General features: G+C 38.7%; 1 protein-coding gene across 1 annotated transcript; it reads right to left on the minus strand.

The window, feature by feature from the left end:
- Positions 1–4,680: 4,680 nt before the first annotated feature.
- LOC149207896 (uncharacterized) lies at positions 4,681–7,622 on the minus strand. The gene is made up of 2 exons (XM_089395889.1): positions 5,160–7,622; positions 4,681–5,069 (listed from the first exon to the last, which is right to left on the minus strand). The coding sequence occupies exon 1, from the start codon at positions 7,379–7,381 to the stop codon at positions 5,255–5,257; it is 2,127 nt and encodes a 708-aa protein (XP_089252015.1). The 5' UTR covers positions 7,382–7,622; the 3' UTR covers positions 4,681–5,069; positions 5,160–5,254.
- Between the last annotated feature and the right edge of the window lie 6,036 nt (positions 7,623–13,658).

A 13,658-nucleotide genomic window follows, 5' to 3' on the forward strand; every position in this document is an offset into this window, starting at 1 on the left:
GTTTCCCCACGCTCCCAAAATGGAGGAAACTCAGGGGGACGTGCCAGGGAAACGTTTCCCTTCCCTGAGGGGGCGTTTCCGAAAAGGGGGACGTGGGGGGACGTGGGGGGGCGTGGGGGGGCGTGGGGGGGCGAGAGGGGACGTGGGGGGACGAGGGGGGATGTGGCACACCTTTAATGCATTAAAAACCATTTTAATTAACTAAACGCTGAACTTAATCTTTAATTAAGAGTTAATTAACGTTTAGGGTTTTGGAAAATCGTTGTTTCATGTTATAAAAACGGCACCCTGAACCATGAACAACACACTCACAGCCTTTGCAAGTTCGCTAAGCGCTCCACTCACAGCGTTGGATTTCACTGTTTGGATTTTAATAAATAGTGCCTGTACCATTATTGATTGTATTAGGAATTGTATACAAAAGGTAAATTACCTAAAAAAAGTCAGTGAATTAATACAATTTGTTGAAAGTGCAAGCTAGGAAAACCAAGACCTTGAATCGGATCAACATGGGCTCTCCCCGTTCATGGTGATAGTAGGTTTAGGAAAAGAGCCTACTGTCACATGTTCTGAAAAGTGGATCTGACTATTTTAGTATTTTGTTTCCAGGAACCAATTAACCACAAGTATGGGTGAAAAATCCGACTTGTAAAAACTTAAAAGACTGCCTCCTTGACTACCATGCGTTGTGTTGATGAGACCTGACTGAAATATAATATTGTTGATATAATAAGACCTGATTAAAATACAGAATGTTAATATTCCACCAGCCACCCAACTACTTTCCTATATGATTTCTCAAAATTCTGCCCGGACATCTAATTTTGATCCCATGAGAACTTAAAGGGTTCAAAATATACATTCGCTCAAAGAAAGAAACCAGCAGGATCTGTAAAATGGAAACTAACTAAGCAGTCTAACAACATGAAAAGAAGAAAGTAACTTCCACTTACGTGTCTATCATTTTTTGCATGAGATTGCCGATGGAAAAATCTATGGCACAAGGTTATGGCTATCGCAATGGTTACCTGGGAACTGAATAAACAATAGACAGTCAGCCTATTACTATATTAGGCCTATGGTCTTTACCTGTGGAAAAAGCATCTAGGTTCTGTTTACTCAACAAGTTCCAAAAATGATTTCTTTTAGACTTTTTCTCTAAGTTAGCAAAACAGAATTGTGAAGGTATATCAGACCTATGGGATAGTCCTATGGAAGCATTGCCAAATAGGCTATTCATATATTAATATTATCAGTTGAAAATCTACGGCCTGCCTAACTAATATGTCAAGAACTTAGAAGTCCAGTTTCTCAAAATCATTATACATAATCCGCTATAGTTCTGAGTTCTCTCTATGTTTAAGTTTTCTTCTAAGAAGGACAGTTCTCTCTTTGTTTAAGTTTTCTTCTAAGAAGGATTGTGTAAATTTTCAAATTCATTGCTTTCTTGCTCCAGGAATTCATATCAATGATCGTGCTTTGCAGCTTTTCAATTCAAACCAAATTGTCATAGTGGACTCAATTAATAAATTATATTTTATCTTTATAAATTTTTAAGACCCTGACGCTCCCCCACGTTTCCTAAAAAATGGTAGGGAGCTTTTGCATAGGCCGCTCCCGCGCCCCCTCGCTCCCTCGCCCCCTCGTCCCGGAACCTTGGTGGAACATTGCCATGATGGCAATGCTCAGATATTCATAAACCCTTCCACTTTTATATTGAATTGAGTCATCACAAGCCCACCCTCTCTTATTACAAGTATGGTTTTGTAATGTCCCCAATTGTTTGAGCACGAAGATACCTTTCCCGCTGCCTAATGGTCTCCTTTAGGCTAGAAAAGGGGAGAAAATTGCTATGGAGACTAAGGAGTTTTGCCCCAACTCACTCTTATATTATTACAATAAATAAAAAGGGGTAAATTATTATTAATAAAAAGGCGTAAAAAGTCACTTGGAGGAAAAGTAACTTCATCAATTAAATATTAAAAAAGGAGTTCTAGGAGCCTGGAGAAGATCCGGTGAAGCCTTACAGAAGGAGATCAATGGCCCTTCCTCACGCACTCTATTTTCGGTAATTATCTTCTTTTGATTGGATTTGGCTCAGGGAAGTGAATCTCGAAGGTTTTGGGTGAGATCCTCACACTGGTTTTGGTGGACATCATTGCCACCCTAGTTGGTATTTACCAATTTCAGTGGACATCATTGCCACCCTAGTTGGCATTGAGAGAAATCACTCAGATTTCTCAATTGATCTTCATCGTAGGTAATTTGGAGCTTAACACTTATTTGTCGGAGACCATTTTTCTAGAGGACTGAATTGCCACAGCAAACTATTATTTATCTCCAGAAGACGAATCCGTATTGCAAATGGTGGAAGATCGAAATCATCTTATTCATTGAGGATTGATTTATTGACATTATCTCAGAGTTTCAGGGTTATACATCTGGAGACCAAAATTATCCCTCTGTCAAGCTGAGTTAGCTCAATCTGTCTAGGCCAAGAGCTTCTTGTGGAGGTCATACTTTGCAGATCAGAATTGATTAATTTGGGCCGAGTTTCCTTCAGATTCAGGAAGCCAAGTTGTACACCTTTTTGGCAGGCTGATTCACCATGTGAAGCCCCAATTCCTCCCTGGCTGAAGATCAAGATTTTCAATTATTAGCAGGCCGAGATCCCTTGTTGAGGGACGAAATTCATCATGTATAGAAGCTGAGATCATTGTCTTTAAGAAGGCCGAGTTCCATTGCTTCTCCAGGGGGAATCAAGCTAGATAATTGGGAGGCCGAGTACATTCTCTGAAGGGCAAATCGCTGAATATCACATCTGCCATTTGTACCTGAGATATTCACTCTTGGAGATCAGCTTAATCAGTGGATCAAAGTTCATAATTGGAGGCCGAAATTAGTTGTGAAGAGGCGGAATGTATTTCCTGTGGGAGGGCCAAGTATTGATCTTTGGGAGAGGCAGAGAGTATTATTTTAAGGAGGCCGAGTGCCTCTTATCTTTGCAGAGCAGCTGTTGCGAGATTCACCCTTTGTCACTGGCCAAGAGCCATCTTCTCTCAGAGACCAAGTAGCAGATCAATCAGAGGCTGAATGTATTTCACCATAAGGTCGTGGGTACCATTCTAGTGTGGAGGCCGAATACACTTTCCATAACCAGGTTGAGTAACAAATTCTGAAGAGGCCGAGAATCTAATCTCTAGAGGCCAAGAGCCTTCCTCATTTGAAGACAAGAGCTCTGTTTAGTTGGGAGGCCGAGAGCACAATGGTAGGCAGACCGAGCTCGCTCTCTTGGGCGAGTGAACCAGACTTGGAGGTCAAATTTTAGCTGCCATCGTTTCTGAAGAGTCATATTATTATTGAGGCTGAGTGTCCTAATCTGCTCGTGGAAACTGGGTGTCATCATTTGGAGATCAGAGTTGCTTGATCAAATGCTGGAAGGAGCCATTGTATTGTTGTAGCTGATCCTGAGTTATTTCCAAGTTTTATACCAGTTTTCCAGTGGGCCGAGTTGGTCCAAACTATTGCCAATTGGAAGTTCGAGGTTCTCCATTATCCTCACATTGTAATCAGCTTCCCAATAAAGTAATAAAGTTGATGATTTGCCTCTCAATTCTCTTGCTGAAGTGTTTTTCTTCTGTGCCTGCCAACTGTTTGACAAAAGTATTATACACTAACTGTTTGTTAAAATTTGTCAAAGAAAAGGTTTGAAATTTGTGGAAGAAAAACTGCATATTTAGATAGGGTACATTACAGGTTTGTCCCCCCACTGAGTTTGGTATGTCCGCTCCTTATTTTGTACTTTATTATCTTTCTCCATTGCCCATTAGAAATGTTAGAAATGTTCAAATTAAATTTTTAATTTATGACCTGTCACTCTCTAATTATAATATGACCCTCATACAAGTCAGATACCCAATTCCTTAATGGCATGATCTATGTGTACTACAACCGTAGGCTGTGGTTGAAGTAGATTGATAAAACACCTGACACAGAAGATATTCTGTTGGATGAAATTGACACCACAGCTCAGCCTGGAGGCTGAGAGGTCTGTCGTGGAAGATGCACCTAAGTGGTTGGAGAAGGATGTCAATCTGTTTGAGCCTCAAGGAGATGGCAGCTGAGGGGTAGCAAAAGGAGGAGGATGTTCCACTTCCAGTGCAAACACCTCTGGAGGAGGAGATTGAGAGTGTGTCACTGGCAGTACCTCCACAGAGACAAGTAGTGAGCAGAAGACATTTCACTTTCACTCCAGCTTCCACCTCAACTCCAGCACCCATTACTTCTAGAGGAAGAGTGATTTCCTTTACCCATAAAAGAGGTAAGGGGAATCGATGATTCCCTGGTATATTTATTATTTATATAATCTAAATGACTCATGATGATGATTCATGAGATTAATTTATTATTTTCTTGATATGATTTCATATCAGCCTGTCAGGACTAGGATTCAGTATCTATGTGTAATGTATCACTCGACATCTTAGGCCCATATTTACCTGAAAACTAAATCTGATAAACTTAAAAAGAAAATGATGTGTACTGCCTAACTAGAGATCTCTATCATCAAATCACAATTTGGTGATATGTGTGATTGTATCTGCAGTTCATTATGGTCATGACCCTAGCTGGTATCAAACATCAAAATTAGTTTTCAAAATCAAATACTTAAGAGGGTAATTTTCTTAAATATATTATATAATCAACAGCAGTCATAGATAAGAGGTTATCCTAATCAAAAAAACAAGTCAGCAGAGCCATCTGTTGATTCTTTTGTCGAAAAGACCTTGGAAAATCAACATTTTACACATGACATGAGAGAAACATTAAGGGGAAAATTGAAATAGAAAAGCTCTCTGGAAGAGTTGCCCTGCAATAACTACCAAAACAGAGTATCTAAGTTATTTTACAGCATCACCCTGCAATCTACCAAAACAGAGTTGCCCTGCATGTGACATCGTACCATTTAAAGCCAAAATCTTCCCTTCCATCATTGTTGTTCACTCAGAATCTAGTTCTTGTTTTCACTGGATGCCTTGAAGTCCTTCAAAGCCCATTGAAATAGTTACCTACAATAGTCACAATACTTAGAAAAAGAAAACAAAAAAATTACCTTAAGGATTAAACAACGCATCTTCAAGAATCAAGATCAAACTCACCTCATAAGTGCATAGTCACAGAGCAACTGCATGCATGCCTCAGATTACACTGACAGCAAGAACCTCAATTGTTTTCTATGCTGTTAAAGACAATATCAAGTAAAATGCCCTTCAATGTCAGGAACAAAACCTTTCTCAATCATTTCTTCCCGAACTACATTGTAGGTGACGTGATTAGGGGTCATACCCTTCTCCAGCATCTCATTCAAAAGTTCATTAGCATCCTGCATTTTTCCCTTTCTGCACAACCCCTTGATGAGTACATTATATGTTGCAATGTTAGCCCATCGACCTCTTTTTGCCATTTCCTTGCGCAGTCTCAAAGCCGACTTAATATCACCTTCCTCACAGAAACCATTCATCAAAGTATTATAGGTCACGTAGTTTGGAGCTGGCCCAACTTCCAACATCTCATTCAAGAGCTTGTTAGCCTTTGGGGTTCTTCCTTGCTGGCACAAGGCACTGATCAATATATTATATGTAATAACATCAGCTTTGACATTTTTCTCTGCCATTTCATCAAGGAGTTTCTCAGTCTCTTTCATCTTTCCTATCTTGCAAAAGCCATTCATGAGGGCATTGTATGTGGAGACATTGGCATGAATACCTTTCTTAATCATACTTTCCAGCAACCGAAAAGCCTCTTGCATTTCACCTTTTTTGCAGTATCCATCAATTAGTGTGTTGTATGTGACAGAGTTGGGAACCAAACCTTTTCTCGTGATTTCATCTAAGAGTTCTTCCCCTTTTATTGTCTGCCCATTTTTGCAAAGTCCATTAATGAGTGCATTGTAAGTAATAATGCTAGGTACCACACCTTTTTCTTGCATTTCACCATGCAGGTTAAAAGCTTCTTCGGTCTTATCCTCGTTGCACAGTCCACAGATTAGTGCATTATAAGTGACAACATTGGGCAAAACGCCATTTTCCTTCATTTTCTCAAGCATCTTGAATGCAGCAGCCTCGTCTCCTTCCTTGCAGTAACCATCAATGAGAGTGTTGTAAGTAACCTGGGTAGGAAATAATCCCTTCGCCAACATTTCGTTAAGAAGCTCTTTTGCTTTATACATTTTTCCAATTATACCCTTCTTGCAGTGACCATCAATGAGTGTATTATATGTAATAACATTGGGAGAGCAACCCCACGATTGCATGTCTGTTAATAGATCAGTAGCCTTCTGCAATTTTCCTTCCTTGCAGAGGGCATGAATCACTATGTTGAACGTATTGACATTCGGAGTAATCCTCCTCCTGATCAATGCCCAATAGACCTTTCTTCCCATTTCTGTCTGTCTCGTTTTGACTAAAGCATCCAACAGGACATTGCATGAAATAATCGATGGGCTAAGCTCATAAAATTGTGACCTGTTGATAGCCTCCACAGCCTCTGCAAGCATATCATTCTGTGCATAGACAACAATAAGTATATCCACAATCGCAGGGTTCAATGGACATCGATTGCGGGTTTTCGCAAGCGTATGGAAAAACGCAGCTGTTGAGTGGTTTTCCTGGCTTATAATGTGTTGAAGTTGGACCTGGACAGCTCCATGTCTCTTGGCCCTGGCCAAAATGTGCAACAGAGTGCAATATGATTCGGCAGTGTGCTTGACACCATGTTCTCTCTCCGCCCATTTGAAGTATCTCAGTGCTAATTTGGCGTCTGCTTTCCATCCAAGCAGAAGCTGCAGAAACTCAGATGGGGTCAGTTCAGATACAGCCGAATTCAGGGCTCGCCACCGTCGTTTCTTGATGAACGAGCATGTTTTCTTCACAAATTCTTCTGCATCATCAGCTGAGAAGGCAATTCTAGCTGGCTGATTCACAGTACACAGGCCTCTAACAAGATCATGGTTTTGAAAAAAGGAAGTGCAGACCCCAAAATGGCTCAGCGAATTTAAATTCTCTGGCCTGAATAGGAATCGAATCTGTGACGCGGGTTTCACAGACAACAGAGGAAGGGGGCGTTTTCTCTGTTTTTGGTTGTGAAATTGGTCGTGGGTATGGCTCAGATTTGAGTTTAAATGCATGGAATAAAGAGGTATGCATTGCTGTTGAAAAAATTGTGAATGGGTAATGAAATTGTTCCCTTCTGTATTAAATGGAAATGAAAATTGTTGCTGAGAGTGAAAGAACTCACTTTTTGTAATAACGTTGCATGTAATGCTGCTACAGCCATTCCTGCTACTTTTGAATCTCGTGAGTCTGCCTCTAAATATGGCCATTCTTTTCTTGACCTGCAACAATTGCTACGAAAATCTTTCAGTCTAACATGTTTAGATTTAACCAGCTTAACGGAACATCATCGTTGAATAATAGAAAAGTATAGTGGCCACTCTTGTTCGCATCATGGGTTTGCAGATCTTTTAAACGTACTTCACGTTATGTCCATTGAAGCTTTGGACCACTAAGGGACCGTCGGACCTTAAGAGCATGCCTATGATTTCTTCATCACAAAATGAATCTGTCGGTATTTGCATGATTTCCTTTTAAAAGCGATGGGTCCAAAAGTAAGTAAATTGGTTAAGAGCACTTTGTATATGAGATAGGTCCAAAAGTAAGTAAGTAAGTAAATTGGTTAAGAGCACTTTGTATATGAGATAAGTAAATAAGTTAATAGAGGTATTTGGAAAGAGTGAAAGTTTATCTTATACGGATCATTATTTAGAAGTGTTTGATTACAAATAAATTCAAAATTAAAAGTTCAGTTTCTTATGCTATTTTGTTAAACGAAACAGGGGTTGCTCATATTGAAGCAACGGCTATGGTGCAAGTCATAAGGTATTTAAAAAAAATGAGCAAATGGAAGAGCGCAGATGGCCAAAGGTTGTGTTTAATGACATATTGTGCAAAAGAAAGAAGATTTGGAAGTAGCAAAATAACAAATGGTTTAATAAATGGGGTATTTGCTTGAGCATGTGTCCCACAAACAGTAAAGAGATAAAAACTTTTGTTATGGATAAGTACTACAAACGTACTTGGGAGAAGGAGTTAGAGAGAAAGAAGAAGTACTATATTGAAGAGTTTAATCCCACTCATAATCATCAACAAAAAGTGTACATAGGGGCCAATATTTCTTGGAGAGCCAAAATTCTTATTGCACAATTAAGCACTAATTTTCATCAACTCCGTTGTGAACACGACAATGGAAAAGGCCAAAAGAAGTGTGGGAGGAAAGAGTATGTATTTTTTGCTCTTCCAGAAAAGTGGAAACAAAAAAGCATTTCACTTTAGAATGTGAGGCCTTCAAAGACAGCACGGAAATTTATGCAAATATTCTGGTAGCTAGCTCTTGGGATAATCTATTCAGTGAGGGGTTTGTCGAGAAGCTATGAGCGTTTATTGTGAGACTCCAGAGGAAAAGGGTCGAATATAAGAACCAGATGGAGAAGCAATGTGTCCCATAGGCTATCTTTAGCCTCATGAACGTTAAAATAATTTCATTTCATTTCATTGGTTAATTATGGGTGATGTTAGGAGTTTTGACGGTTGAGATTAAAGGTTGCAAGTCCGATTGCGGATTTTTTTCCGTTTCTTGGCGGGATTTGAGGATTTTGGGTATTTCATTTGTTTGAGTGTTATTCCCCCATTCAAACCCGATATCATGTAATTTTGGTCCCTTTTCAGATTTCGATGGACCGACCATATGGCCTCGATACTGTCTGGCATTTGAGGGTTTTACGGTTTTGTTGGTAGGGTTCGGGGTTTTTACCCTTAACTCGATGCCCTTGGTTTTTAGAGAGTAGTTTTTACTTGGTCCATGGTTCCACGTGGACGGTTGTATTTTATGTAAATTATTTTCCGAACTAATGATAACAAAGGTACGACTCTTGCTTTAGCAAAAAATAATAATTATGGGTGATGTGGATGAGTCAACATGTATTTGTGGATAGCAACCAACGATAGTTGTCACTAATGCCGGTTTGACCACTGAGTTATGAAAAGTAATCCCACTATGTTTAAAAATAAGTAATAAATGATTTTTCTTTATAAAATATTATTTTTTTAAATGAGATAGAGGTAAGGGTTATCTATAATTTAGAGAGATGAAAGCCATAAAGTATGCATTAGCATTGGAACCCACTACATAATTAAAAGTTTTTTTAAATCTAAACATAGAAATTTGAAGTGCATAGTGATTAGAAAAACCATAGGAGTTGGAGATTGGATAATAATTATTAAAGCCCTTCTATGTGTAACATTACTTACAAATGCTAACCTCAATGGAATCATATAAAGTGTTTCCACCTTAGCATTGAACTTTGAATATGTGTCGTTTCCAAATTCTCCAATTTTGAGACAAATGTCCCTACAATTATGGGGAAAGTGGAAGGTGTAATATGGATAAAAAAGGGGAAGTAAGGTCACCTCCACACACTCCCCCGTGATGATCTATGACACGAGAATGGGAGACCTTGTGTGGCACATTTGCCTTGTCATGACACTAATGTTTGGCAACCATGTTATTTGTTTTTTCCTTCTTCTACCTCACATACGTGCTCCTCATGTTGTTTGTTGAAGCATTGTACCGTGGTTTTTGAGGCTCTAGTGTATGGGATTTGTTGAATTACATATGTATTACTACTCCCCTCCCTTGTCGTTGAAGGTGCCCTCATGAATCAAGATTTCAAGATGGGGTTCGAACATTTAGGTTTTGTGAAGTCTTCATAGAGAATTTGGTGGCATCAAAAACTCTAAGATATGTTGGATTAATGGTGGGAAGTTGAGTAGGGCCATGGACCACTATCATTGTTGTTGTGTTCTCTATGAAGTGAAGGTGATTACAAAAGGATTGACATCAATGCATGAAGGATGTTGAACAAGTATAGAGGTTGGTAGCATGTTCATCTCTCTACAGTGCATGATAGTAAGATGATCCAAAGAGAAGCATCTAGCCTCCAATTAGGTCGGGGATATTTTTGCACTAGAAGCGAGGACCAATTACTCGACCTCTATGACTAAGAAGTTAAATCGAGGACAAGCCTGATTGTTCTTAGAAGCAAGGATGTGGAACACCATCAATCCTTTTTTTCTTAGGAGCAAGGAATCCTAGCCTCCTTGTAGTGTTTAGTTGTGCAGACTATGGCTCATTTAGACCTTCACATGAATAATCAACCCTCTTATATGGCATCCAACAATAGTACCTTTAACTCCATCAAGATGTTAAGGACCCTAATGTTGTTTCTGTGAAAGCCAAACTTGGCTCACAAATTAAATATCCAAAAGACTTGGAATATAAAAATATACATTTAAGATACATACACACACACAAAAATGAGGGCCACATATATATACCTAAGTGGGAGTACCCTTTCATTAAGATCCAAGTCCTTTTTGAGACATGTTCTTTCATTACCACTAATTATTATTTATTAATTATCATTTGTCTTCTCGTGTCATAATCGAGTGGTTGGCACAATGGGATGTTATTCCCCCCATCCAATTTCAAATCCCACGGGGGACATCTTTGGAGGTAAGGAAATAGGTCAATGGCCCAAAGGCATTTGGTAGGAGTGAAAGTCTTCCCACTACAGACCATCATCGGTTAATTCCAGGTGATGTGGCTTTCTTTGAATATCAATGATGAGTCAGACTGCATTAGTAGATAATAGCCAATGATGGTTGTCCCCAATGCCGGTTTGACCACTAAGATATGATAAGTTATCCCACTATGTTTAAAAATAAGTAATTAATGATTTTTCTTTATAAAATATTATTTTTTTAAATGAGATCGAGGAAAGGGTTATCTATAATTTAGAGAGATGAAAGCCATAGAGTATCATTAGCATTGGAACCCACTAAACTATTAAAAGTTTTTTTAAATCTAAACGTAGAAATATGAAGTGCATAGTGATAAGAAAAACCATAGGAGTTGGAGATTGGATAATAATTATTACAACCCTTCGACGTGTAACATTACTTACAAATGTTAAACTTAGTAGAATCATATAAAGTGTTGCCACCTTAGCATTGAAATTTGAATATGTTTCCTTTCCAAATTCTCCAATTTTGAGACAAATGTCCCTACAATCATGGGACAAAGTGGAAGGTGTAATATGGATAGAAAGGGGGAAGTAAGGTCACCTCCACATGCTCCCACATGTGATCTATTATAGATCTGATCCAAAAATATATGAGAATACAAATATACCCAGAAATAATAAGATAGAAATGATTCACTTTATTGATCAAACCCTTAAGGTAGGGCAACACCATACATTCACTCCTTAAGGAAGGAGAACACTCCACAAGCCATACCTGTTCATACAATAATCCTTGACACCCCTCAATGGGGAGTCTCTAGCCTCTATATAGGCCTCATACATACAATACCATGGGTCATTACCATGGTTCCCTCAATACCATCTATCTAATACCATGGGCCCATTACATTATTACTAACCACTTGTGGTCCCTTACATGATACGGGTTAACCACCTTATTTATTACTATGGCCTATCCCATTATTACATTATTCCCTTGGGTACCTCCCTTTTTACCCCATATTATTCCCCCTAGGTATACTACATTACACCCCCCTTAACATGTTTTGTCCCCTAAACATGGGAAAAACAAAATAATAAGATCTACTCAAAAGAGTAGTCCACTAGTACCATGTAAGTGCATCTAGCCATTCAAGAGAAAGGTGAACCCTTGATCTCGTTGGTGCCTCACTCGCTTGAGATGGAAGTTGACCTTGGCAACTCTTCTGTGTTGATGTGTAGTAGGTGGATCTTCGCTCCTCTCTATCTGTCATGCGGGGGTTGTTGTCCTTGTGGCTAATTCGTTGCCATCTTGTTGGTTGTTTTCTTGCGGGGTGATGTGGGTGGTGATATGCTGAAGTGTTAACCAACAATGTATCTTTCTTTAATTCACCACCTAATGGAGCCTAATTAGTATCTGGTACATGTTGTGGTGCCTATTGTTGTTTCTTATCTTCCAATATTACTTCAACCACTGAGTCCTCCTATGATGTATCAGTACCTGTAACATTTTCTGCTTCAACCTCTGTTTGTGTTTGATTATCAACCATCAAAGGCTCAACATCTGATGTGTAAGTGTCATTAGAGCTTTGTGCTCTTGCCTCCATAGTCTCTGTTTGGGTCTTAATGGAAATATCTTGCAATGTAATTTCCTTCTTTTTATACCAGAGCTTAAGGAATTTGTTCTGCACATTAATATTGATAGTACCCACAGATTCCATCCAAGGATATCCCAAAACAACATCCATGTTATCCATATCTGAAGTATAAAAGTCACAATGCAACATATACTTATCCATAGAAAGCTTCAAATTTTTATAAACTTGAACATCCTCATTATCAGCCTGTATGTTTTCAATGTATTTTGCTGGAACTTGCAATTTTTTTGCCAAATTAACATTGATAAAATTATGCTTGCAACTAGGATTTATAGACACAACGATTTTCTCCTTCTGAATCAATCCATGAACCTACAATAAGGAGATACTAGCAGAAAATAGCCCTTTAGGTTTCTTGGTTTCCTTCTTTCCTGTACCAATAAAATCTTTGCTAGGTTGTGTGCCTGTCCGTTTGAGCTTAGTAAGAGGTCCCAAAAAATTAGATTTAGGGTTAAAGTAGTCACAAATGGATTTTGCGAACATCTGCCAAGTAATTTTCCTTGGATAGCATTTAGAATGCCCCTGCCACCATTGCCATGTTTCTTGGTTCAAGTAAAGGTTTTCCAAACTTAGTTTAGTTCCATCATCTACGATGCGTTCCAGAAAGAAATATTCTTCCATTAGTGCTACCCATATTTCTGGATTAGAGCCATCAAATTTGTATATCTTCCTCAAATTCTAATCGAGGCCCGCCATCACAAAAAAAATTGGCGAAAATTTGAAATTGTCACAATTTAGTCAATATTGCTCAGAATCCCTATTATGACCAGTTTTTGGAAATGGAACAACTATTCTGCATCTTCCCATGTGATAGAAATCCCGATCTAGACATTGGAATTTTAGATCCGCGCTGCAATTGTCTCACCGTCATAAAAAAAAATTCTGAAAAAAATCGTTGATTTTAAATTAGCTATATCTCCCTCATCTGGACTCCGATTCGACTGATTTTTTTTTTGAACTTGGGTATTTTTCACAAACAATCCAATCTACAATTAGATTCTGTAGATTTTGCACCAGAACATACATATCTGCGCCGCAAACTCGCTGCCCCAAAAAATGTCTGCAACAACACTGATTTTTAAATCAACGAGATCTCCTTCATCCGAACTCCGATTCGACTGATTTTTTTTTTTAATGGAGTATTTTTTCATCAAAAACCCAGATCTGCAATTAGATTTTGCAGATTTTTCCCCAAATCATATAGATCTGATCTGCAAATTCGTCACCCCGAAAAATGTCTACAACACCACTGATTTTTAGATCAGCGATATCTCCTTCATCCGGACTTCGATTTGGCTGATTTTTTTTTGAACTTGGGTATTTTTTCACAAAGAATCCAAATATGCAATTAGATTTTGTAG

The sequence above is a fragment of the Pinus tabuliformis genome, chromosome 1_2, assembly GCF_031772625.1.
Source record: "Pinus tabuliformis cultivar Carrire ecotype Pingquan chromosome 1_2, CPIR1, whole genome shotgun sequence".
Taxonomy (NCBI): Eukaryota; Viridiplantae; Streptophyta; class Pinopsida; order Pinales; family Pinaceae; genus Pinus; species Pinus tabuliformis.